We start from the raw sequence: 25,996 nt of genomic DNA, 5'->3' as shown, positions 1-25,996 counted from the left end.
CATTTGTTTCTTCTTATCCGAGAAGCGATGGACCGAGTAGGCAGGAGTTTATAGGCATGTTATTAGATTTGATAAGATGGGGTTGTTCCTTGGTTTGACTGGCATGGTCTGGCTGGCTTTGTATCGCGGCTACTCAATTGCCAGTCTTGTCTAATCTAATCTAACAAAATTTCAAAGCCAATATTTCCCATGCCATCGTTAACCCCTGCAAGCCTCTGGCACACCGCGATTGAATTAGACTGGTTGGTAATTACAAGTAGGAAAATACTACATGTATACTAAGCACAATCTCCAAGCGACAGACAAAGGAACGAAAGAAAACCGAGCAAGGTCCGACTGCACAGCAGAGTTTGCGCCAAGGGACATAGCACTTGCATAGGGCCGTAGACGTTGTGCCGACCACGACAGAAACCACGCGTGCAGAATCTGTGCGTTCCTTGAACAAAACCCAATCACTGCGTAATGGCTTGGAGGGGTGACGACTCTACCCAGGGTAGGTAAGATAGATAAGCTATGAGTGTCGGTCTTCATACGGAGTAGATTGTTCTGACGAACACAACAACAAAAAAAAAAAAGTCAAACCAAGTAGAGAAAGTGGGCGGGGAATGGTCCGCGTGCGTACCTGCCGATCCGGAAACAATGCAGAAGCAATTGCACCGAGTTACAAAGTGCACCAAAAAGTAAAATCTCTTAAAAATTGCTCTCTACAACGATGGTCCGTGTTATCTTGGGCAGTGATTCACTTGGCCCGACTCGAAACAAATAAAAATACGACACTTGCTATACGGATTATCTACAGTATTTACTACTACAGTAGAACTAGATTGGATAGCGCGCATAAACTTTGACGGCTTACTACAAAAGTAGCTGACGAAGACTCGTGGCCGTCCACGGATAGTCGGGTGAGTGAGTTGTGCTGGCATTGCCGAGAACAGCAGAGTTAGCCGCAAGCAGAAGTACCCGAGTATTGATTTGATTTGATAGGAAACTGAAAGGATCTCGCTCTCTCTCTGTCTCTCTATCTCTCCCTCTCTCAACTGACGCCGCCAGCGCACGTAGCCGCACCTGCAACCTGCATCTCCTGTCAGCAAAGTGTCACTGCCACTGACCACACCAAGTGTCAGTGCCAGTGCCCACAACACCGCCGTGGACCAGGGTCCCTCGACCAACACATCCACACCCACAACCCCAACTTGGCCAGGCCGCCCTTCCCACCCCAGCTCTTTGTTTGTCCCGTTTGTTCTTTTTTCGCCGTCGTCTATCTTATTTTTTATTATTATTCTAATTCTGGTTTCCTGCACGTCTTCCAGAAACAAAAAATCAACCTTCCACTGTTTTTTACTATCGAATAATGAATTTTGCGCCGTCCCCACGGGCGCAATACGGCAGACTATGAGCGAAGCCGCGGACAAGGGAAAAACGGCGTTTAGCCCATCGCATGGCGCCAGCGAAAATAATAATGCAGGCACGGATACTCCAACACCAGCCGCCCAATTGACGACCCCAACGCCGCCGACACGAGCCACAATGTCGCCCATTGACGGGGCATCCCCCTCGGCACCACCACCTGCACCCCTACTCGAATCGTCTGATGCGAATAGGGGCTACGACAACAACAACAATAATAACCATCAAAACAACAACAATAACAACCACGATCTATTCTCGAGTCCCAATTCCGCATCCACCGCAACGCCTCACAGTGCTTTCAGCCCAGTTCTTGCGTCGCCGTCCCCGGGAACATGCACGTCCCCGGAAGCTGATTTGAATTTGCAGCCTGCACCAAAGAGCGCCACTGTGGAACCCGGCAAAGCCAGCACGATAGCTTCTTTGTCCTCGCCGGTGGAAACGCCACTAGCATCTACTAGTTCTGGCATCGAGGGCAGCGCTTCAAACAACGCTGGGCTGATCAACGCTGGCGCAGCATCGGTAACGGACTCTCGGGAGGATCTGCAGTCCCCCAAAGAAGGGTGTCGATCCGCCACAGTTTCGGCCGGGGAAAAATCCGAGACCATCTGCAAGAGTAATCTCGAAAACCAAGTCGTCAACTCGGGCATCACCACCACCACCACCACCACCACCACCAACGGAAGCGGTAGCGTGACCAGCAGCCCTACGCGTATGCGTATCCTGCGCCCGAAAGCCTCGAGGCCACAACTACCAAACCTGCCCTCCGACCTCCACTCTCTGCACTCATCCGAAACCCCACGGAGTGCCGTGGCCCTATCCCGCGCATCCTCGATCCGAAGCGTCTGCAGCAACGCACCCCTTCAACATCCCACTCCCGAACTCAACGCCAAGTCAGGTGCATACACTGGCAACGTGGCCGCGCTGGAAGCGACTGCAGAACGCTTTTCCATGACCTCGTCCATTGAGGACGCCATCCGAGACGCCCACACCCAGCTGAAGAGGAGGGACAGCCAGCGGTCCATGATCCTGGCCTCCCAACTCCAGCACAATAGCGACAATTTCGACAATACTAGTGTGATTAGTGACGCACCTCTGCCGCCATTCTCGCGACATCTCTCGATTGCTAGTCTCAACAGTGCCGCAAGATCTGGAGGATACTCTCCCAGTGGCTACGTCATGTCGCCCACTCACTCTTTGTCGAGGACGAGGTTGCGATCGGCTAGCAAGGCCAGCTCGACTGGTCCGCCCTCATCTGTCATTGGTGACGTGATCCCAGAGGATGGCAGCCCCGTGCTTTCGAACGATGACAGCTTGATCCCCCCGCTTCCCATCTCACGCCACGGCCCAGGCAAGAGCTCTGTCCGCAGTGTCGTATCCGCCAAGAAACTCTCTCTTGCCGAGATTGCAGAGAATGAGCCGCCGACGACCCTCGCCCACTACGCACTCAACGAGGCCGACCAGCTCCTCTCGCCAGTCATCTCCGAGGGTGCATTACAGGACAGCACCATTCGCCCGACCCCCGCACAACTGGCACAAATGGGGCTTGATCAGAAAACACCCAATGCGAATGGGCACTGGGATGACACACCCAATGCCGAAACATGGTCGCGCAGGCCAAGGTTGGATACGGAAGACTCAAACGGAGAAGTCGACGCATCAAGACAGCAAGGGTACTTTCCCCAGGATGCTTACGAAGAGTCTCAGGGCCACTACCGCGCTCAATCGGAATTGTCAGGGCAAGGCTCTGAAAACGACCACATCGATGATGCATTTGGAGACTTTGATGGTGTCCACTGTGATCCCAACCAGCTCGACTTTGATGGCCCATTCCAAAACCAGCTGGGTGAACACGATTATCAACAACAGCAGCGGCAGCATGAACAACTGCTCTCCCAGCCACACGATGCATTTACACAGAACCCCGAAGACATGCAGTACGGTCAAGCACAGGCCCCGCGCCCTCAACCGAGAAGGCCATTGGAGCGGCCTCAGTCGTATTTCGACCCTAGCACTGGAAAGGATATGCTGTACTACCCGGCTCCGGTCCCGGCTATGCTGAACTTGCCTCCGAAATTGTCCAAGAAACCGAAAACTGCGGTTAGAAATGCACGCTATTCCAAGGTGCTGGAGACCATGGCGCAGGAAGGCCGGGCTTCTCGCATATGGCTGGCCGACCCGAATGCAGGAGGCGAATTTGGTAACGAGTTCATGGATGAGCCACGCCAGTCTGTGTCCCACGATGCCCCGGAGCCATCACAAAACACGTCAACCGGACAGGGTAGCGCCTCGCCAACCAAGTCCGAGTTCCATGCTCCGGAGCTCCGTCGGCCTGCAAAACTGAGAGATGCGGACAAGCGCATGTCAAGGTTATCATTGATGCCGTCTGACTTGCCGCCTCAAGTGAGAGCATCGGCCTTTTTCGATTCGCCCTCGACTGTGCCTCGCATTGAACTCAAAGGTGGCTCGGCAATGGCCACCCTGGACAGCATTCTGGATGCGTCGGCCAAAGCTCCCGTCAGTGCCTTTACGGACCACACGTTTGCCGGAACTCTTGGCGAGGAAGTTTACGGTGCGGAAAAGAAGAAGAAAAAGAAGAAGCACAAGGCGCAAAAATTATCGGTGGCGTCGATTGACCACAAGCGCGATAGTGTCTCAACCGTGCGGGAGGCGAAGGAACGTTCATCTTTCCTAGGGATCATCACGGGCGGAAAGTCACGCACGAGCCACGACGGTTCCGATCGGAATTCAGCTATGGCCAGCTCCAAGGGTAGTATCCGAGGCGACGGTGCGTCGGCGAAACGAGGGGAAATCGAGGGCAGGGAAGGCGAGGTCATGTCGCCCACCACAGAAATGGTTGCGCCCGGCCAAGACGAACAAGAATCTTCGTCGGGAGAAGAGGATGATGAAGACGACGACGACGAAGAAGACGACGAGGTCTACCACGGCGCACCCACAACTCTATTGGCAGAACTTCAGCTCCGCAAGCATCAACAGAAAATGCGTACTCGACCCATCAACAAGGCGCACCCCAATGGCCTCCACACGACGCTGCTGGAGCTCGACGCGGTCGCCGAAGTCGAAAGAAAGAACCGCCTGGGTAAACGCGTGAACCTCGCCTGGGAAGACCCAACGCTGGCCCACGCCGACTTGTCTGACGACGAGGATGTTCCCTTGGCAATGCTGCAGGCGATCCGTGGCAATCCCGTCGGCGACATTTCCGCCGCCGTCGTCGATGTCAACCGCCCGCTGGGCTTGATGGAGCGTCGCGAAATGGAAGACAACGAGCCGCTGAGCCGCCGCCGTGATAGGATCCAAGGTCGCGAGGCGATGCAGCCCACCTCGGTCTACCTCAACCCAGTCAGCCAGACCCGGGCCAGTCAACTCACCCTCGCGCCTGCCATCGCAGGAGTGAATGCGCACCTGCGTCAATCCCAGGCAAACCTCGCCCCGCTCGCCCCGCCCGTCACGCACACGGGTGGTCCAAGCCAGTCGGGACCTGACGATGAGGAGGATGAGGACGAGCCCCTTGGTGACCGTATGCGCCGGCTCAAGGCGCGTGATGACAAGGGCCCGCGTGACGACAAGGAGAGCGCTCTCCCAGTTGCCAGGCCCGTCAGTGCCGCCTTCACTGTTGAGATGATGAGTCAACTCGGCGTCGGTCAAACCGAGCCCGACGCTCAGAGCAGCAAGTCCCCCAAGGGCAAGGCTGAACCAGCCCCCGAGGAAGAGGAGACGCTCGGCCAGCGCCGCCGCCGCCTACAGGCAGAACGCGAGGCGCGAGAGCGCGAAATGAACGTCAACGCCGGTGCACTGCACGCATTGACCGGCGGTGCCGGACTCGGCGCCCGAACCTTGGAGCCGAGCAACGCCCCCGCCTACAACAGGCTTACCAAGAAGATCAGCATGGCCGACGTCCTGGCCGCACACCCGGTCAGCGATGCCAAAGGCCACATGGACCCCCGCGAGGCAGAGAGGCTGAGGTTCCAAGCCGAGGCCGAGCGCGCGGCCCGCGAGCACGAAGCAAAGATGCGAAGCCTCCGCGCCCAGCAGTCCTTGTCCCAGCTCTCCGGAGTCGGCGACAACCCGCGCGGCGTCGGCGTGCCGACCTCGATAGGCATCGGCGCCCAGCGTCAAGCCAGCGGCTTCCAAGGTGGCCGCTTCAACGACGGCGCCGGCGGCGGCACGGCCCTGCCCATCGGTGCGGCGCAGGATGGTCCCGGACATGGAAGCTGGGGAAAGCCCCTGCACCAAGGAGGCCGCACCAGCGTCTACGGAAACGGTTTCCCCGGCGGGCAGCACTACGCCCAACCGGCCTACGGATACGCCCAGCCTTACGGACAAATGATGGGTGTGCAGCAAGACATGGTCGAGAAGTGGAGACAGGGCATCCTTTGAGAAACAGGATGCCCGACGCGATCCAAACATTGTCCAGTCCTAAACACCATCCACATAACACGACACTCAAGGCAACAAACTGGAATTTTTTTATCTTTTATTTTTTTTCCTTTGTACGACACAAAATTCAGGGAGGAAACGACAGTTAATGAACTCACAGCAAATCCATACATGACAAGGTCGAGTGAGCAATACGTGCTCATAATCATGCCCCGGTCCAAGGGGGAGGTTTTCTCTTTGGCAAAACTTTCTCCACCACATAAACATCATACAACAGAGTGTTCGATACACTTTTTTTCTTCTTTTTGTTTCTTTTTTTCTTTTTCCCTTTGTCCTTGATTTCATTTTCATTTTACAAAGTTGCATGGCGAAGCGGTGGCAAAATGACACCAAGGCGGGGTCTCGGCATATATCATAAGCTTTCGTCGGCATTTTTTTTCATCCACAGATAATGGCGTTTGTTTTCTTCTGAATATCATCAAGATTCAGGAGGCATGTAAAACTGTAAACCTACTAGTCTAGTCTAATAACGCGCAAACTCATACATCTATCATGATCCGTCCGGGTTTACTTGAACGATTTTTCTCATACAGCCTCTTATTCCAAGAGTTGGCGTGGTGATGGGCACGATCAGCCACAGATGGCCACGAATACACCTGAACGGACTGCATATGATGTATGTATATTTCTTGTTGCTATAGTGGTATTATATGTGCGTCGCAAACCATGTACACTGTTGCCTAGGGGTGTAGTAGTAACAAAAGAAAAAAACAAAAAACAAAAAGGGGTATCCATCTTCATCAACATGCTCCCGGTTTATCCGGGAAAAAAGAAGAGATCGCAGACCTGTTCAATACTGTGTTGCTTCAATCTGCTTGTCGGTCTGAACCTCCATTACCATTAACTTGCCTCAAACAAAACCATCACACCATGCCATCTGGTTGTCCAATGCCTTCATAACTGTTTGTTTCGGGAATCCTGATCTGACCCTGTCTACTTGAACCTGAACAGCAGCAAAGCCCTTTTCTAGGTGGCTATCTTGCTGGGAGCAGGCTTTTCTAGCTCTCCTGGACCATGTGGGGTGCGGGGATCGTTGGCAAAGGCAATATGGTTGCCGTCTGTGTTCCTGCCTTCCTTCCCGTCCAAGGACTTGCCACTGTCGTTGTCGGTCTTGTTGTTTTCGGGAATCTTCGTCTTCTGCCCGCCTGGACCCTGTTCTTGGTCGTCGGCACCCGAGCGGCGGGAGCGGCCATCGGTAGACTGCTCTGTACTCCCCCGCTTGCTATTTTCCTCGTCCTCCTTGCGCTTCTCACCCGCATGCTCGGCGACCTGCTTCTTCTTCTCCCTCTTGACCCTCCGCTCAACCTTGCTACGGCCGTCACTCTCGCGCCGGGCTCCCTTCTCAACAACTTGCTCGAGTCGTCCCTCTTCAATACCGGTGAGCGCGCGCTGAGCGATCTCGACGCTTTCAAAGGCAGCTCCAATGCCGCGCCGGCGTCTCGCCGAGAGGCGACCCCGGATGCCTCCAGATTCTTTGCGCTCCGCCTCCTCCAGCGCGCGTGCAAGACGCTGCAGGACTTTCCAGCCCTCGAGAATGCGATCAGCAAGCTTCTGTTGTCCTTCACGGTCTAAAGACTGCCACTCCCGATGGGCCTGCACTATTCGCGCCCTGCGGAGATGCTTGACAGGCGATCGGCCCTTTTCTAGCTGCTTGGCCACACCCTTGAGCGTGTACGCACCAGGCCCGGCTATGGCAGCAAAGTTCTTGAGCACGAATCCCATCATACCCATGCCGACGCCTTTGGCAAAGCCTTTGGCGCCCGAGTCGCGCGCACCGCGCACAGGGAGGCGAACGACTCCGGTGAAGGCGTCGTAAACGCCATAGCCAAACTCGCGTCGAGCTGCCCGCAGTCCTGACCGCATGCCAGTCACCCGCAAAGGCCTCCTCACAGTGTCATCTCCGTAGAGACGCGGAGCGTTGTGAAAACCTTGAGCGACTGCGAGCGACATGTCGACGGGTGCCCGTGCCAGTGCATGTGCCGACTTGCCGACGCCCTTCCCTACGTTCTGCGCAAAGTCATGGGCTCGACTTGTCTCATCTGAGGTGTCCGTGGTCGCAGTTGTGGCCAAGGAACTAGCGTAGCTCTCCCGATGCGGGTTTGCACCACGTTTTGGTGACTGTGAAGGAGGCTCCTTTGAAGGTTGAGCATGATCTTGAGCTTCGGTACCTTCAAGCTCATCACCGGCCTTTTCGTTATCCGCGTTGTGGGGGCCTTTTTCAGATGGCTTCCCTTCTGTCGTTGGCTTCTCCTTGGAATCCGAAGTGCTATCTGGTGTCTTGGAGGTCTCCTTGCCAGAATTGGCCTGCTTGTCCGATGGTTCGGCAGACTTTGACTTGGAAGAGTCGTCCTTCTTGTCATTCCCAGTCTCGGCCTTCTCATTCTCAGCCTCTGTGTCCTGACCTTTGCCCTCCTTGGCCTTTTCTCGTGCTTCGCGGCGTGCTCTTCGCTTCTCCTTCTTCTCCTTACGCTCCCTCCTTTTGTTTGAGCTTTTGGCAATGCGCATCGGTACACTTCCCACACCTCCAACAACATCACCGACTGTGGTGACTAGCGAGCCAGCCAGACCCGTCACAGGTTCTCCGGGGCCCTCAAAATCGTTCCATTCTCGGTGGCGAATAAGCTTGAGCTTGCGCCAGGACAATGCGTTCTTGCTGGCAAGGATCTCCGCGGCCATGGCGCTGAGCCGTATGTTGGTATGTTTAAGATGCCAGATGGCCACGTGGTCCTCGAGAACACAGCAGCGCATGGAATGTGTTCCTTGGAGCGTCAGATGCTTATGAAACGATCTGCATGCGTTTTCGGCCCCGTCGCCTTCTTGCTCTATGTCTCGAGCGATCTCAGTGGCCGCCTTCTTGGCTTCATCGCTAAGGCAGTATTTTATCCCCTCGGCCAGCTTCTCCGCAGTGAGACGTTTATAAGGCACAGGCTCGGGGCCGGCACCGCAGCGCTCCAGCATGCTACCCCAGAAGTGTTGATCACCGAAGAAGGGGACAACCATTGTTGGTTTGCCACATTTCAACGAGATAGCCGTCGTCCCGGCACCGCCATGTATGACACAAGCAGAGACGCGAGGGAATAGCCAGTCGTGAGGGGTATTCTCGAGCATGTAGACGTTGTCAGGAACGTTCTCACCACCGAGCTTACCCCAGCCTTTGGAAACCAGGGCTCGCACACCTGCTTGCTTTACTGCCTCGAATATCATTTCTGTGAAGTGATCGGGATCGTCTACCACGATAGACCCAAATCCAATGTAGATTGGAGGATCCCCATCGTCCAAAAATTTGACCAAGTCGTCTGGTGGCTTGAATGAAGAGGCCAGGTCGAGGAACACGAAGCCCGAGATGTCAATCTCATCACCCCAGTCCTCTGGCTTGGGAACCAGACCAGGGCTCCAAAGATAAGTGAAGGGAACATGAAGTCGATACGTAGCGCCTGGCGCCCAGAGAGTCGAGACTGGATCCAAACCCAGTGTCTTCACTCGGAAATCGTTGACCAAGTCGCCTAGTCCTTGCCACACCATCATCTCGACCAGTGGATACGAGATAAAGTTGGTGTAACCAGGGTCGACATTCGATGTTTTGATGCTGGCCAGAGGATGAGGGAAAGCCTGGGTAGGAGTGTACGGGAAGGTAAACATGAGATGCAGCGGGATCCCCAGGGCTTCAGCTATGTGGTAGTGCGCGAAACTGGGTGGGTTGGCGATGATTGCATCTGCAATGAATGGAGGCTTGTCACCCATCAATCGCAGGTTATCCTGGTCCTTGGGGTCGTCTGTTGCGTGGATGCAAGCCCTCCAGAAACCCTCAAACATCTCCGCCATGGCTGCTCTCCTGCGACCAATGTCTCCAGCCTTGACTGTCTCCAGTTTGGGTATCATGCCGGGATTCTTGACCATGAAGGCCATCAACTCCGAAGGGTCGCCTCCCACTGAGAAAAACTCAAGACCCGAGTCCTTTTCGACAAAATCTTTAAAGGCCGGGTGGGTGGCGATACGGACTCGATGGCCATATTGTTGCTTGAGAACCTGACCGATCTTGAGGAAAGGTTGGGCGTCTCCACGGGAACCAATAACCATGATAACGATGTTGAGTTTCGGGCAGGGCACGTTGGCCATTGCGACTGTAGTAACAGACGACGCCCTCGAGCCCGTAGGCCTCGAGACGTAATCTTCGACATCTTCGTTATCTGACGTTGCCTCCTTTGCCTTGGGGACGACCTTCTTAACTGCCGACCCGATGGCCTTTGCGAGGTACCCGGTGCTACTGGTGTCGTTCACCGAGATGGACAAACGACCGTCGCGCTTAACCTTACCCTTGGTGTGGTAGTTGTCGTTGCCCACGCGGAACTTCCTATAAGGGTCGTCGCTCTTTTGTTTCTGCAGCTTCTTCTTGACGCGCTTCTGTTTCTTGTCCTGTTGGGCCTGTGTCGTCTCATCCTCCGAGGATGAAGACGAGCTGCTAGAGTCGTCATGGTCACCTCGCCACAGCGCCCGCTGCATGTCGGGTACGTTTGTGCCGGCTCGCTGCAGGCGCCCGGGCATACCCGAGAACCGGCGCGTGCCTTCCCGGGGCGGTATCGCTTCGGTCATCGCCCGCTGGCCCCCAAACGGCCGTGGCCTGAACTGCTCGTCGTCGCCCGAAAACCGCTGGAGCGGATCGGAATGCGTCTTTGGCGGGTGCTCGCCTGGCTTTGGGGGCTCGGGTTTCTTGCCGGCACTTGCGCTGGAGCCGACGCCAGCGGTTTGGTTCTGAAAGTCCTCGGGGTGGGGAGGCACAAGCGTCGGATAGGCGACATTACCCGTCTGTCTGTCGCGGAGGACCGTGGCATCCTTGCCATCGTTTCTTCTCTCCGTCTCGAACGACAGTTCTTGATCAGACGACGAACGTGACTCGAGTTCCTTTGTTGTGTTGAAGACGAGATCCCCGGCGGCAGCCATTGCTGCGGTCGTGCCCTGAGCGGCCAAGCAACCTAGAAAGCTAACCTAGCTGCCTAGCTTGAGTGTCGAGTGTTTTGGAATAGTGGCTATAGTTGCATTCCTCGATCATCGGCTGTTGATAGAGGACCGCGGCGGTTGATAAAAGGCAGTGGCGTCGAAAATTAAAGTGATGCAATATGTAAACCGTGTTTATGTTCTGGAGCTCATTATTCGAACAAACTTGGTCCAAAACTACCAGGATAGAGTAGTATATTACTTTTGGTCGTTTGGTAATTCCAGGTTAGGTAGGAGGCAAGGCAGGTGTTGGTTGATGAACCGGCCGCTCTAGCTGATGCCGAAGCGCTAGACCAGGTCAGCTCAGATGGCGCACGAAAATGTGATGTGCATACACCGTCAAACTTTCCAAAATGGTGTCCGGACACACACACAAACTAGCTGGAATGGAACGGGGCTGACTCTTGCTACGAGGTAGTACAGTACAGCTCTCTGGCAGGCACGATATGATATTAACCATCCAGTTTCCTCAAAGCATGTGGCTAAAACGGGTGTACCTGAAGGTAAGGCGACTTTGCGCACACCAGGCCGCGTCAGGAAAAAAAGGTGATTGAACGCGGTTTCAATGACATCATCACTTGCTCGGGTTGGCTTGGTGAAATTTAATTGATTGACCTGCAATGAGACTAGTCTAGAACTAGCCTGCAGTCAGGTTTCATCGCTACCCGACTTGTACTCCACACTGACGGGTCTGAACCGAGCACGGACAGGCATCTTTTATTGGTCGCAGCATCATCCGGATGGCCTGAATAAGCCTAGCGTGCGGGCTGATTTTCCTCAAACTGACTGGATTTATTCGTAATTTATTTTCTCCAGCCATCATTGTGCGCAAACCCACGGCCCGTGCTGGAGCAACTCACCCGCATTTCCATCTCAAGGTAGAACTCTTATTCGTCAATTTCTGGGTCATGATTTTATACCCAATCCTCCGAACCGATGCAGCGAGACGAAATCCAAATACAAAAGGAGAAAACAAGTTTCTTCAGAGTAATTGTGCATAATCTCCAGCTACTTCTGGTTCTTATTACCATATTCGGTATCTATGTGCATCCATCACATGCGCGCGAATCATCAACCACTCAAGTCCCAACCGATCATCATAGGTATGGTATGATTGTTGCGGACGGGGCGCCATGCCGGTAAGACCTTGTGCTTTTCCATGCAGGCAGGCAGCCACACGAACTTTAAAAAGGCATCCCGATACACGATTACACCAAAATCGAAATCGATTCGATCCCCTCTCAGACATTGTCAAACACTCGAACAATCAGGTCCTCAACTTGAGCGCGATCCAGCCCGCTATCCGATATCCTGCAATTATGGCCACCATGATACCAACGTCGTGGCCCGTGTGGCCTGTGCTGTAGCCATACTGCCTCAACACTCCCTCGCCGGCAATCTTGCACTGGTCGGCAAGCTCCGTGACGTACATGCACTGGCAGGAATCCCCGCACCCGTAGGAGCGGTCGGCGAACTCGTTGATCATCATGCCTTCAAAGACGTACTTTTGGTAGTCCCAATAATGAAAAACGTATTTGTAAAAGACGTTCAAGATGGTTGGTTGAACTATTTTGAATACAAGTCACATGTCAGTCGGTGAGTTCAGTCTTTTTTTTTTCTTTTTTTTTTCTTCTTTTTGTCTTGATGTTTGTTTCCAGCCCGGAAGGGTTTGACTCACCCATGAAACCGTTCACCGACATCCACAGCCCGTTGGCGAATGCCACGAGAGCCAGGGAGATGACGAAGCTGGGGAACAGCGAAGTGAACAAGACCACCAGGCTCTCGGCGGCCAAAAGGTCGAGAAAGACCCACATGACCCATACGAAGAAGGCATGTGCGGTCGGCTGGAAGTTGTTGAGCCAGTACGAGATGGCAGAGAAGGAGATGGCGATGAGGACTGTGTTTGTTTGTTTCTAGGTCAGCCTCATTTCTCTGTTGCATCGGACAAGCATGCACGGAAACTCGGAAAGTGGGTCACTTACATAAATATGGGATACCAATGAGGAAGTTGGATATCATGAGGGCCGTTGCACCATATAGACCGTTGTGGTGCTCCTTGACGTACTGCAGCCGATCTTCGATGAACGAGGGAACATAGGCAACCGCCATGAAGGACATGAAAGCCGAGCCAAAGACTGGCGGAAGAGCGCGGTCAGTAAATCAGTGGTAATCGAAAGGGGCCAGCCCAGTCATCGAGAAACATGTACTGTACAACAAGATGAGAAACTGGATCGACCCACAAATTGCGTTGATAAACGGCTGGATCGAGCTCTGTTCAGGCTCAAGCCGAAGCCAAACCGTACCCATCATGATGGCTAGACCAGTATACATGGCCATCCTGATCCCATAGGCAACCACGTCACGGTGGCTTTTGACAAAGGAGCGATGGAGAAGCGTCAGGACCAGGCTGAGCTGTCCTGGCTTCCTCTCAGAATGACCGCCCGAGCCAACTAGGGTCTCTGCGCCTGTCGATCCAAACGATTCGACCTGACGCAGGCCAGCGCGCAGCTGCTGGCAACGCGACGAGCTGGTCCACGCCTCTTGTAGCCTGCCCAGCAGTGTCTGCGCGTTCGCTCTGTCCTCTGCAAAGTCGACGTTGATCAGCTCGAGGAGCCACTCGGCCGGGTTGGAGTGCACGGGAACGTCGAGGCCTATCGACTCGTAGTAAGGGACGACCTCGGTGACGGGGCCAAAGTAGTGCTGCTTGCCCTGGGACAGGAGACAGAGTTTGTCAAAGAGCATAAAGGTGGAGGTGGACGGCTGGTGTATACTGGCGATCACAATCAACTATTCGTGCATAACTGGGTAAGCAATGAGGTCCAAGACACAAGCGGAAAAGGGGTAAAGGGGACCTCTTTGCAACAGTCTGGCCACGCATGAGCATCAAAGACGGAATACCCACATTGTTACGCTTGGCCACGCTCTTCAAGTAGCTCATGACCTCTCTGCTGGCGGCCGAATCAAGCCCGCTGGTGGGTTCGTCGAGAAAGAGGATCTTTGGGCTGGTGATGAGCTGGCTGGCCACACCGACACGGCGCTTCTGGCCACCACTTATACCCTTGCGGATGGGAGTGCCGATCAACGTGGAGGCCTGGTCGGACAGGCCAAAGGCAGCAAGCAACCCATCGACGCGCCTGGTTCTCTCCTTGCTCGAGAGCGAGCCGCTGCTGGTTGACAGGCGCGAGGCAAACATCAGAGTCTCCCGGACGTTCAGAGACCCGATCAGCGCATCCTCCTGCTCCACGAAGCAGCTCATCTGTCGAAAGGCGGCGCGGGAGGGCTCTGTGCCGTTTACGAGGACGACTCCGTCGGTGGATCCGGCTCCGGTAGGACGCGAGGCCAGCATGTTTAGGAGGGTCGTCTTGCCGCAGCCCGACGGGCCCATGAGGGCAACGAGTTCACCTGGTTGAAGACGAGAGTGGATTAGGCGAGTCGCACAACACTAGAACTAAAGCATCCAGCGTCGTATACACCCAAAAGTTTGTTCGTACCTGCGTTGACAATGCCCTCGACGTTGTCAAGAATGAGCCGTGGCTGCTTCGTATCCCTATCGGTCACTTTGACGGTGATGTTCGTCCAAGAGATCGACTTGACGGTAGTGTTGAGGAGATGTGCCCCCGAGGCCGACGAAGACTCGACATCTGCTCCATCCTTGCCAAGGTCCGAAGCGTGTTGAGAGTGAAACTCGGACCGGTGATCAGACTGCCGCGCCGGCTCTGAATAACCGTGATGGGCACTCATGTTGACCAAGATATATATATATATATATATATAAATACCAGCACACTAGATATAGACTAAAAGAGAAGACAGAAAAAAAAACAACGCCTCTCCGTGATGGATATCAACAGAGATCAACGAAGCACCCAAGAAATGAAAAGATCAAGGTGATGGGAAACACATGAGAAACCCCGGAGGAATCAACAACTGAGAAGGCAAGCAGCCCATTAATATCCAACGACGGACGATGCCACATGCGCTGTGGTGCCAATACATCCAATAAGGCATGTAGTACAACCCGACAAGACCAGGTTCCGAGGCAATGGCGCATGCAGTGCTTGACATCCATGGCATGTTCGGGGCACCGTGGTTTTTTTTTTTTGGTTTTTTTTTGGCAGGGCGAAGCGACAGCAAACGAGAGCCCTCTCGGGGATCTTAGTCATGTTGGATGTAATCCCTTCTACCATATTCAAAAAAGTCCACAAAAGTGTGAGACGGAGAAAAAAGGGCACCAAACAACAAAGTGCTGGTGACCGCAACTTCGGCGTTCTCCTAGCTTTTGCGGTTTGCATGTTAGTTGATGTACGGAGTACCCAGGCATCGTCACCCCTAGGTTTCGTTAGGCAAAAAAAGCAACAGGGTTGCCAAGGTAGTATTAGGCAGGTCAACCCGTATAGGAGGGGTTCACAAAGTCCGAACGAGATAGAGGTAGGGTGTAACGTCGAGGGACCAATGAAGGCACGGAAAAGCCCTATAGGAGGAGAGGGCTCCGAGCGCCGGTCCGCAGAGACGCAATCAATAATTAACCTGTACCCTGGTTGGCAAAATAAGCACATACTAGTGAACAAGGCCACCCAAAAAAAAAAAAAAAAAAAAAAAAAAAAAAACACCCCAAATCGGCGACTTGGCGGGCCTGGCGGGCTTCTCCATCTTTACCACCAGGTCTAGACCTAGACTAATGAGCAATGCCCCACTGCAGTCGGGGTATCCATATTTTTGCAGCCGTGCCTGGAAGTCGCCGATGACAGTGGGGAAGCCTGTATATATAGGTACCTAGTAAAATGGGGGCTAAAATGTTATTCCGACATGCAGATTTGACAAGTGTAGGGGTAGACGATAGAATGCATACCTTGCCTGAATACTACGTCCAGGGGGAGGAAGAAGGGGAAACAATGCTACATCGACTCGTGATTGCACTCCCTATAGGGCGAGTGGCAAGTCTTTGTCCCGTTCCTGTCACTAAAACAGGCTCATCGGGAAATTTTTCTGTAGATGGCATGCATGCATCTGTCAAGTCGAGGCCGAATTGTCTCCAAGACGCACATGGTGGTATTAGTGAGTGATAGTAAACACAGATGAGTAGATCAGGAGATCATTCAAGGAAAAAAAAAAGAATACACAAAAAGTAAAAATAAAAAAATAAATAAAAAAACAGCCTGAGCTCCCCAGTCCAGCATAGCAAAACACAAAAAACACCAAAACCCCACCACCTGCTACTTCTCATCAGTCATCACAGAGCCCTCCTCAAGGCCGAGTGACCTGCGGCGGCAAGATGGAGTCAAAGTCGTTCATGATGCCCTCATCGGCATTCAGACTAGTGAGCATCTGCTCCTGCGTGAAGGCGACCCAAAAGGCCGGGCTGATCTGCTGGGCCTTCTTTGCGCGGTAGATCTCCTGGGCGACGCCCCTGACCTGACCGCCGGCCTTGGCGGCGTTTTGCCAGACGGCGCTGATGCGCTGCAGGGCGCCGATGTTGAGGCGGATCTGCTGGCGGAGGTCGTCCTCGTCCTGCAGGAAGTAGAGCGCCCACTTGTTGAGGTGCACAATCGACGAGAGGGTCAGCACGCACGTGAAGAAGTGCGTGTGCGAAAGGAGCGGGACCGCGTGCGTCACCATCCTCGACACCTCGCAGGCTGCCGTCACCGTGTGCCGCGTGTGGGTGTTGAAGGCGTCGCCGCTCGACACGGGCATGTGCGGCGCGCACGATGTGACGCTGCGGGACGGGGACGAGTCCAGCTGGGAATGAGGCTGGTGGAGCATTATGGTGCAGCTATCGAATCGGGAATTAGCGTTTTGGAATTCGGGGTATTAGGCAGGGGGGACCCTCTCCTGGTCAGCGGGCTAGAGCCTGGAGATCGCCGACTCGGAATAAAGCTGAAAAGCAAAACCATGGAACGAAAAGACTAAGCTGCGAGTAAGCTGACAAAAACAAAAAAGAAAAGAAAAAAAAACTTACGCATGGTTGATAAACAGAGCCTGGAACATCATCTCGTCCAGCTGGCATTTTTTGTTCAGCGCATCCTGTCTGCTGCGCGGAAGATGCATTTTCCAGTTGGTGAGCAAGGCCTCCAGCTTGGCTAGGTTGTCATCGTCAGGCGAGAGCATCGGCGGGGTCCTCATCATCCTGCCGAGGTTTCGAGCCGACGCGATCCGATACGCAAAGGACGAGAACTCGCGATCCTCGCCCGAGAAGAGCTGATCGTCAAAATCTTCCATGTACATTGGCATGGGAATATTCTGGTTTGTGTGTCGTGAATGAGCGGATCCAAAGTCAGTTGTTGGACACTTTTTGTCAAAGCAAATGAATTCATGGAGAAAAAAAAAAAAAAAAAAAAAAAAAGAACAAAAAGAGCCGGATATTCTCAAATCAACTTACGCCCGACAGGAACTGGTGCTCTTCGCACGGGAGACCGACGTCGGCGGCGACGTCATAAAGCGCGAAATTGGTGATGCGATGAACGCCGGCGATCATGCCATTCACCACGTACAGCTCCCACCAGGTGCGTCGCCAGCTCTCCTCGACGACAGAGCTGCCGCGCCCGTTGGCGGTGGCGAACTGGCGCGTGTTGAGGCCAATCTCGACGGCGAGCCTCTCCGCGTCGGCCATGAACTGGTTGGCGCGCGCCTGGTTGCAGCTGCCGTCCTGGCCGATGGACAGCAGCAGCAGGGTCTGGGCAAGGAACCCATCCCTCGGGCAGCCGGGGTGGTAGGCGAGGCTGACGGCCTCGTCAAAGTACTGGGCCCTGGCGGGGCCCGCGTCAAGGTACAGGGAGCCAAGGTACCGCATGGCCGCCAGGAGGTGTTCGAGCTTGGCCGGCCCTTCCCTGATGACCCTCTCGAGCGCATCTCTGGGCAGCACGCAAGGGTGCGAGGCGTGGAAGTTTTGGTAAAAGGACGTCAGGCAGCGCTCGGGCATGCTCAGCTGGCTCCGCATGTGCGACGAGCCCGCGTGGTTGGTGTTGGTGTTGGCGCTGCTGCTGCTGCTGCCGCCGCCGGCCATGAGGAAGGGGTTCCTGTACAGCTGCATGTTGGCCCCCACCGGCGGCGCGACGAACTGCGACAGCACCGGCGCCTGGGTATAGGAGCCAGTCGTGACCGTGCTGCCAGATGGGCTCGCGCCGAGGAGCATTGGGCACGAGTCGTCGTCTGGTGCGGAGCCTGGGGTCGGCGACGAGGCGAAGCGCTTGTTTGGATTGTGTGCCACATTACTCTTCCGAGGGCCCTTGTACCCACGCCGCGACGCGATGTAGACACACTCCGAGGCAGAAGCCACGCAGCGGGAGCACGGGGTTGCGCCGTCACATTTCAAATGTTTACCGCGCTATATTTTTGTTGCGACGTGGATTTGGTGGTGGTCATGGGGCGAACCCGGACCACACACGGCAAAACAAAATCCCAGATTAGCCGGAATGAATGGCACAGTCGGTTGCGATGACTTTTTTGCAAAGGGTACCTCGAGCATAAAATAAAAATGAAGCGACTTACACACGCTAGACAAGCCGCGGGCACCGATGGCGCGCCGCCCTGCGATGTCGACGATTCACCACTCAACGAGGCTTCGGGCCCCTCGCCCGTACCTGACTGCAACCCCACTTCTGCTTCTGACTCCAACGGAGAGGTGGACTGCTGCCCGCTGGTGGTTGCAAGAAGTCGCGCGACGCTCGGATCGAATACATCCATGGCTGCCTACTTTGTCAGAAAAAGGTATCAAGTACGTACCCCTTGACCTACCTTGGTCAAGTTTTTAATCAATTTCTTTTTTTTAAGTTCTCTTTTTTTCTTTTTCTTTTTTTTTTCTTTCTTTGTTTTTGTCCCTCGTTCCTTTGTCGAAAAATCCGGGGAACCAATGCGAGTAAGCTAGGTAAGGTAAGGTAAGGTACGAAGTAAGGTTAAAAGCTGCAGGGGGAAAGAAAAAATCAAATGCTGTGTGAGAAATTTATCGAGTCAAACCACACCCGAAACGAAACAATCCGACAAGAAAAGAAAAAAAAGAAAAGGACCAATACAACAGACGATGGGGGTTGGCAAGGTTGGGTTCCATCGGGCTTTAATTGGCCTTTTTTTTAAAACACCACAACTGGGTGCATCTACGCTCAAAGAGGAATTTCCTGTGGCCCGCAAGCGGAGAGTACCACTTGCCTCGTTAAAAAAGAAACCTGGAACTTTTTGTGCGCAACAGCACCTCTTGGCACATCTAAAGCGTCGGCCAGACAAGACATAATATCTCAAATGTCTTGTCGAACAAGATTCAATTAGGCATCCAGTCAAGCCAGTCAGTACAGTATATACAGCCCCTCTTGCCCCCTTATCACCCGGTCTCCTCTTTTTTTTTCTTCTCCTTGCAGGGATACAGCCGTCAGACGTCGGGAAGCAGACCGACCACGGTGTGGCAAACAGGTGCGTGTGTGAGGTGAGGGAGTGTGTGATGGTCACAAAATGTGTGATGGGTTTGTTTGCGTTGAACAGACCATATATTAGCCCTGTGCAACCATGAAGCCACGGAATCGTGTCTCACACACCCCAAAGAGATTTTTTTTTTCCTTTAGCAAATCTTTGTTGTTTTTCGTATGTCTCTTTCTATCCATCGTTTATCTGCAGCCGCACCTAAAAGGCAATTTTTGGGGCTGTAGGAGAGAAACAACCCTTGCTATCAGCCAAACCCCCGAATCTGTTCTTGACCAGGGAAAAACAAAATCAAAAAAAAACCAAAGAAAGAATTGCCAAGTAAATGACCCCAGCAAAATTTAAAATTTGTATGCAAGCCGCTAGCTGGACTCGACCCAGCCTCCGGGCATCTTTGCTACTCCCCGAGCCGCCCTTTTGTGATAGGCGCGTTTATTCCAACGACGGTCGAGGCGACGTTTGTGTTTGTCGAGCAGCTCTTGGATGCGCTGACTGTACTCAGAGGGCCACTCCTTTTTATAGCGCACGGCTTCTTCCGCGACTGCCACCAATGTGCGCTGAATAGGCCACTCCTCCCTATTGTACATTCTCATCTTCAGTTCGACTGGCTGCACCTTCGGCGTATTCTCGCCGGTTTTCCCCTTGCTTGACTCTGGCGGAAAGGTAAACATGAGAGACGGGGGGATATGCGATGCCCGGAGTGCTTCAAACTCTTGCAATAGCTCCAAAGCTTCATTCGAGGCGTCGTTCGCGGGCGTCCATACCAGCGCATCGAGGCCATTGTGGTCGATAGTACTCAGTTCTCCCAAAGGATTATCGCTGCCTCGTCTCCTCTCTGCCATAACTTCCCATTTCTCGGGTAGTTGCTGTCTTTCCCGGGCCAGGTATGTCGGGAGATGCACTCCACAATCCTCGAGCATTGTCAGCCATTCCTGAACATCCTTGACCACCTGCTTGTGGCAGGTTTGATTATGGAGAATGTGAAAGTAGGCCGAGTCTCGGGTAAAACCCCAGGATGACTCAAATTTTCCATGGACGTCTACTCCCAACTGAACAAGTTTCTTGAGGATCGGGGTCCAGGCTTCCACGCGACGGGCAAAATAGCCGGGCGAAAAGCCCGCTTTAATCGGTCCAATGCTGATGTAACCGTCGACAGCCCGTGCCCATGCCATGTCAATCCACTCGGATGTGTCTCCTTCATGGTGACGCAAGAAGTGGTCGAAAATGCTGCGAAACTGCTCTGGATCGGGGTAAACACAGCTGATCCACTGGAAGAAATCCGCGTCCAGCTCAGCTCGTGGTGATTTGAAAACCACCGACAGGACTTGTTCGCCCTCTCCGTCTCGTATCTCAGACGAAGATTTAGCGGGGAGATATCTCTTGGACAGGTTTTTGTCTGATGCTCTAAATCTCTCGGAATCTCGATTAATCCTCGGGACACAGATGATGGGATGGGGTTTTGCTACCCAAGGTAGGTAGGTACTGGCAAGAGTAAAAAAAAAAAAAAAAAAAAAAAAACTTACGATTCGAGGCATTTGCCATTGCGATCGTTCATAGCCAAGAACTTGCTCATGATAGGCATTCGATTATTGATTGCCAGCTATTTGTGTCAGTAACTAATCCAAGAACTCGAAACAAGTCAAAGAACACACTTACATGCAGCAAAGTCGAAGTACTTCCTGTTTCATGGTCGTGAACCATCGAATAAAGGGAAATTCGCCGGCTTGAGAGAAGACTCTGAAGCCCCCGAAGATCGTCCTCCCCTTCTTTATGATGGAACAAGGCCGAAAGCTCCCTGCCAAGTGGTGTGGAGGCCTGAATCACATGTGTGACATTCAAAGAGTAGGTCAACGGCATGCCCGATGACCTCCGCAGCTGAAGAGCGATTTGATATGGAACAAGAGGCAACTTTATCAAGTACTCGGTGGCCTCGTCGGTAATGCCATCGTCAAAGTATGACCACTTTGCTTGCCTGTTCTTTCTGGTGACCTGTAATTGACCTGCAATGCCACAGTAGTCTTGTGTCTCGCATGACTTTCGTACGGCCAAGGGGAAGCTGTTCTGTGGAAGACCCACGACGGGATCGGTTGTTGTGCTGATCTCCTCAGTTGTCGTCGAGGGGGTCAACATCGTCTCGCTTTCAATATCGTCCATTTTCTGCAGTTCTTCGTACTGTGGAGGCTGGTCAACTGAAGACAAAGAAAGAGACCACCTCTGGGTGCTTATAGCAATGTGCAATTTGGAAGTGAGCCTGTCGATCTCTCCGAAAGCCTTGACTATTTCGTCCCTCTTAATCACGTAGTTGAGTTTGAATATCTTGCCTGGTCTCCCGAGGCGCAATAGCTTTTGCTCGAGACTTTTAAGCTTTTGTTCGCAACAGACGAGGATGCTGGCGATTTCCCGTGACACTCCTGCTTTATATACTGGGTTCGGGGATGCCAGTGACTTTTCGAGGCAGTCCTGAACACTTTGAAGTATGTTGCCGAGTATCTTGAGGTGATTGATCAAGTCAATGACATCGCCTGACGCTGCTTTATAAGTGGCCACATGGCCCTGTATACTATTCACGGTTTTGACGACCTGGCCCACCAACGCGAGCACGCCGCAAACAGCCGAGAAGGGCTCCATGTTGGGGAATACAAGACAGAACAAAGACACGTATAACGCAAGGCAGAGCTAAGCATAAGATCGTTTCCTGAACCAAACAGGGGGTGAAAAGGCAAATGGAAGTTTGGTTGCTCAGAGTCGGAGCAAGTCCATCATTGTATAATAAAGACGGCGTGGGCGCCACATGAGCGACGGAGGACGAGGGCGCATGATGCCAATATGGACGCCCTCCGCCGTGTGGTGAGGCTTTTGGCGTGACCGTCAACAACACCGTGGTGAAACTATAGCGAGGAGATCGAGTGGTTGACATGTCACGGATGGAGGCGCACTGCCGCCAACGAGGCAGCCAAGCACTGGGGGCGAATCAAGGCAATAGGAAGCAAGAACAGCCGGACCACTAGCGGGTACGAGCTGTGGTGATACAGCATTCTGCAAGTCCCCATTTGTGTGCTTCATCCTTGGATGATCTGTGTAACCCAACAAGTTCGGAAGCGCTGCCTCTGGGGCGGAGCAAACATGGCGGAACGGAGAGTCATTGGGAACGGGGAGGTTGGACAAAAGTGAAAAAAGAAGGCGATGAGAACAGAGAAGTCGTGGGATGCATGACAGACAGTAGTATACGGGATTGAACACGTAGGTACCTACCTAGGTAGTCTTGTGTGTGAGTTTCGAGATTCACTATGGAAGATGGGAGATGGAGGCAGGAGCGGGTGACCTTTGACCTACCTCCCTTTGCGCCCCAAGTCCTAACCCACGATTCACTACCAAAAGACACTCACGTGGCTTCACTGTCGCTTGAACCCCATTGAATTACCCACAAAAGCGCCTTCCTCAAGCCAATCATCTTTTAGACTTATTCAATCTATTCCGGTTAACGTACGTGGTGCGTCTTGCGCGCTCACTCCTTCCCATTTCCTATGTGCAATCTCCGACTCAAAACTCACTCAATCCGCAACATTTCGAGTGTGAAACAGTGGAATTGACATGTTCCATGCGTGTGGGATGTTTTCAACTTGTTTCTCTAGTTCTAGTGCTCTAGTGATCTTCTGTTTTTCTCGCAAGTGTGGGAATATCGGAAAAAAGAAGAAGAAAAGACGTCTGGCTTCTTCTCCCGCCGCGACTGGCTATACCCATTTTCTCTTCTTCACCCCTCACCACCACCCGCAGCTTCCAGAATACCCACCGCGGCAGATACCGTCACATCCGTTACACACCTGACCTTGACCCTGCCCTCTCGAACGTGGATCTCATACGACGTCAAGTGTCGTTTTAACTACCCTATATACAACAATCTGGCGAATGAGGCTATACCACTTCGGCGTGGTATGTAAATGAAGTGTGGGTGGGTATACAATAAATGATACATGCATCGTCAGCAAACAAACATGTTTCCCAGAGTCAGAACAAGCTGGAGTTGTCGTCGTGCTGGACCATCGCCTGTATTGCGTGGTCCACTCCATTGCCATGGATATTATGGAGTTCTTCCCTCGTCTCTGCTGCTGGCTGAGTTGCCACCTCAGGTCACCGCCTGGTTATGGTTTCTATGTCTCCTCGATAGGGTACTTATGGATCTTTTACAAAAAAAGCCTTACCCATTTTCCAATCACCAATTTCGCTGCCTTACACAGATATCCGAGTAGGCAAAGCTGTCTACTGTCATGGGCTATATATCATCATGGATAGCGGTAGCCGTTATCTCATCACTCGCCCTGGTCTCTGCTGCGGCGCCGTCTCCCATTAACCTTCAGTCTGACCTTACAATCCTGGTCGAGAACGATCTTGAGGGTTCGTCCAACTTTGTTTCCCTGGGAAAACTACTGCTCCCTTTTCACATTTCCCCGGGAAATACTGACTTGACTTTGTTGCAGGCGCTACTAGCAAATCGCCCGCATCAGGCATCATTGTACTCGGTGGACAGAACCACACGTTAATAGAAGCAGACCGCGCCTGTAAAGCACTGGGCGAGCAGCTGTGGTCTCCAGCGCCGAACAGAGCTACGACGGAAGTTGTCAAGCGGCAGATAGACTACCTGGTGCTTCGAGGATCCTTCACAAACTCCACAAGGTTCTGGGTTGCCCCTCAAAAGGGAGACAATGGCACCGTCGATGGCCCGCACACAATTGACACTCAAGGGCTTATGCAGCCCTTGGAGAACCCCAACGAAGAGTTCCCCGCTGTGTGCACGCAGTCAGCACCTTTCTCTACCTTGTCGACGGGAGACACGAGCGAGACGTGGCGAGTTGCTGTCAAGGCCAACGATGACACCCTGGTCGGCTATCGCGACCGTGCCAGTTTTCGCTTCTTGGGAGTTCGATATGCACCGCAGCCCGGACGCTTTAGATACTCGACCGGCTATCGGGGCTCTGGCGGTAACTACTCCGTCCTGAAAATCGCCCCGGCATGCGTCCAATTGGACGGCTCGGGCTCCGAGGACTGTCTGTTTCTCAACATATTTACTCCGTATCTGCCACGGGATGGCGCCTCCACAGCCAAGAGCAACCTCAGGCCGGTCATGTTTTGGATCCACGGAGGAGCATTCACTTCGGCGAGCGGTGGCGACTCCTTTTCCGACGGCGGCAATTTTGCCTCCCGCAACGACGCCGTTGTGGTTTCCATCAATTACCGTCTAGGCACCCTCGGCTTCATGGCCATCGACGACGGCGAGACCAACGGCAACTTTGGACTGGCGGACCAGGTCAACGCTCTGGACTGGGTGATTGCCAACATCCGCAACTTTGGCGGCGATCCCAGCCGGATCACCATCTACGGCCAAAGCGCAGGGGCGGCTTCAGTGCGCGCCCTGCTGGCCTCCCCCAAGGCTGCCGGCAAGTTCGCGGGTGCGATACCCATGAGTGGGCTCGGCGGGCTCAACTACGGCACCCCGTATGCAAAGTACTTCACCATCGAGGAGATGATGAAGACGGTCGGGAATGAAATCCTGACCCTAACCGGCTGCGACATGGCCATGTCCCGAGTCGACTGCCTCCGCAAAGTGCCCCTATCCGAGCTCCTCACCATCACTCCAGCGCGATACCTCGTCGTCGACGGCACCTACCTCACGACCGACCAGCTAGAGCTCAAATCAGGCCCACCCCTCCCCGTTCACTTGATGATGGGCTCCGTCCGCGATGACGGCGCTCCATTCATCTCGTACCCTAAAACAACCAACCAGACCGAATACCTAGCCAAGATCGGCTTCAAACCCCCCTCGCCAAGCCTCTTCCCCGTCCCGACCACCACCAACAACACAACCCTGAACCTCTACACCATGGCCTCCCGCCTTGCCACCGACGCCATGTTCCGCTGCATCGACCAGGCGACCGTGCACGAGGGCCTGCGCAGCGGCCGCCTGGGGACTGGCCGCGCCTTCTACTACGAGTTTGACCGCACCTACCAGACGGCCGGCTGGCCGCGGCTGGACGTGTGCGAGCCGCCGCGCACCGCTGCCAAGCCCAACGGCGACCCGTCCCTGCCGTACATGCGCTGCCACTCGGGCGAGCTCAACTACGTGTTTGGCAACGTGGTGCGCGAGGACAGGCCCGCGCGCGACGACGCCGACTTCCCGTTTCAGCGCCTCGTCGTCGACATGTTTGGCGCCTTTGCGCGCGCCTACGACCCGAATCCGGACGAGTGCTTCTTGGCGACTAGGGGGTACGCCGAGACGCTGAGCGAGGTCCGAAGGTCCGGCCCCTGGGTACCTGCGACCAAGGATGGCATGACGCTCAGAGAGTTGGATTGGCCGTCGCGGCAGGGGCCGTTCAGGGAGCTGTCGCAGTGTGAATCGCTGGGGTTGGGGCTGGGTTATTATGAGTAACGTGGATTTCCTTTCGCGTTCACAATAGAAATAGAGCCAGCACGACAGTGCTGGTAGAAACTAGAGCACATATTCCGTTTTTGAGGGACTTGGAGGGAAGGATCTAATAATACGTCCCAACATAATGATTTCGCACGCTTCGATAGCTCTGCTTGGGCAGTTTGTGCTCTTGCGGTGCAAAATTGGCATCTCGGGGCTTCGACTCTGCATTCCAGGCCCCCTTTTCTACCGCAAAATATTGCTCCGCCCCCGATGCCAATTAATTCTACGCGGCGGGGGGGTTTGGTGAGGCTGAAGCAATCTCTGGAGATGATT

At 53.8% G+C, this 25,996-nt stretch overlaps 7 protein-coding genes across 7 annotated transcripts; 3 read left to right on the top strand and 4 right to left on the bottom strand.

The window, feature by feature from the left end:
• Nucleotides 1-462: 462 nt before the first annotated feature.
• On the top strand, nucleotides 463-1,108 carry MGG_15608 (uncharacterized protein; the record flags this gene model as incomplete). Its single annotated transcript, XM_003713902.1, has 4 exons — nucleotides 463-493; nucleotides 577-614; nucleotides 868-902; nucleotides 1,060-1,108. 4 exons carry the CDS (start codon nucleotides 463-465, stop codon nucleotides 1,106-1,108), a joined length of 153 nt encoding a protein of 50 aa, XP_003713950.1.
• A 145-nt stretch (nucleotides 1,109-1,253) lies between these two features.
• Nucleotides 1,254-6,360, top strand: MGG_08920 (uncharacterized protein). The gene has a single exon (XM_003713901.1). The coding sequence runs from the start codon at nucleotides 1,393-1,395 to the stop codon at nucleotides 5,803-5,805; it is 4,413 nt and encodes a 1,470-aa protein (XP_003713949.1). The 5' UTR covers nucleotides 1,254-1,392; the 3' UTR covers nucleotides 5,806-6,360.
• A 110-nt stretch (nucleotides 6,361-6,470) lies between these two features.
• On the bottom strand, nucleotides 6,471-11,345 carry MGG_08919 (UDP-glucose,sterol transferase). The gene has a single exon (XM_003713900.1). It carries the CDS (start codon nucleotides 10,801-10,803, stop codon nucleotides 6,832-6,834), a length of 3,972 nt encoding a protein of 1,323 aa, XP_003713948.1. The 5' UTR covers nucleotides 10,804-11,345; the 3' UTR covers nucleotides 6,471-6,831.
• Nucleotides 11,346-11,840: 495 nt separating this feature from the next.
• On the bottom strand, nucleotides 11,841-14,598 carry MGG_08918 (ATP-binding cassette sub-family G member 2; the record flags this gene model as incomplete). Its single annotated transcript, XM_003713899.1, has 6 exons — nucleotides 11,841-12,423; nucleotides 12,536-12,754; nucleotides 12,840-12,992; nucleotides 13,098-13,644; nucleotides 13,760-14,259; nucleotides 14,349-14,598. The coding sequence occupies 6 exons, from the start codon at nucleotides 14,596-14,598 to the stop codon at nucleotides 12,125-12,127; spliced, it is 1,968 nt and encodes a 655-aa protein (XP_003713947.1). The 3' UTR covers nucleotides 11,841-12,124.
• Nucleotides 14,599-15,884: 1,286 nt separating this feature from the next.
• Nucleotides 15,885-18,862, bottom strand: MGG_08917 (uncharacterized protein). The gene is made up of 4 exons (XM_003713898.1): nucleotides 18,343-18,862; nucleotides 17,234-18,178; nucleotides 16,814-17,094; nucleotides 15,885-16,627 (listed from the first exon to the last, which is right to left on the bottom strand). Exons 1-4 carry the CDS (start codon nucleotides 18,535-18,537, stop codon nucleotides 16,102-16,104), a joined length of 1,947 nt encoding a protein of 648 aa, XP_003713946.1. The 5' UTR covers nucleotides 18,538-18,862; the 3' UTR covers nucleotides 15,885-16,101.
• A 709-nt stretch (nucleotides 18,863-19,571) lies between these two features.
• MGG_08916 (uncharacterized protein) lies at nucleotides 19,572-22,047 on the bottom strand. The gene is made up of 3 exons (XM_003713897.1): nucleotides 20,917-22,047; nucleotides 20,784-20,860; nucleotides 19,572-20,664 (listed from the first exon to the last, which is right to left on the bottom strand). The coding sequence occupies exons 1-3, from the start codon at nucleotides 21,886-21,888 to the stop codon at nucleotides 19,623-19,625; spliced, it is 2,091 nt and encodes a 696-aa protein (XP_003713945.1). The 5' UTR covers nucleotides 21,889-22,047; the 3' UTR covers nucleotides 19,572-19,622.
• A 1,401-nt stretch (nucleotides 22,048-23,448) lies between these two features.
• Nucleotides 23,449-25,868, top strand: MGG_08915 (crystal protein). The gene is made up of 2 exons (XM_003713896.1): nucleotides 23,449-23,652; nucleotides 23,736-25,868. The coding sequence occupies exons 1-2, from the start codon at nucleotides 23,526-23,528 to the stop codon at nucleotides 25,679-25,681; spliced, it is 2,073 nt and encodes a 690-aa protein (XP_003713944.1). The 5' UTR covers nucleotides 23,449-23,525; the 3' UTR covers nucleotides 25,682-25,868.
• The last annotated feature ends 128 nt before the right edge of the window (nucleotides 25,869-25,996 follow it).

This window comes from Pyricularia oryzae, chromosome 2 (genome assembly GCF_000002495.2).
Source record: "Pyricularia oryzae 70-15 chromosome 2, whole genome shotgun sequence".
Taxonomy (NCBI): Eukaryota; Fungi; Ascomycota; class Sordariomycetes; order Magnaporthales; family Pyriculariaceae; genus Pyricularia; species Pyricularia oryzae.
Note: the sequence above shows the minus strand (reverse complement) of the source record. Positions and strands in the feature narration are given on the sequence as shown.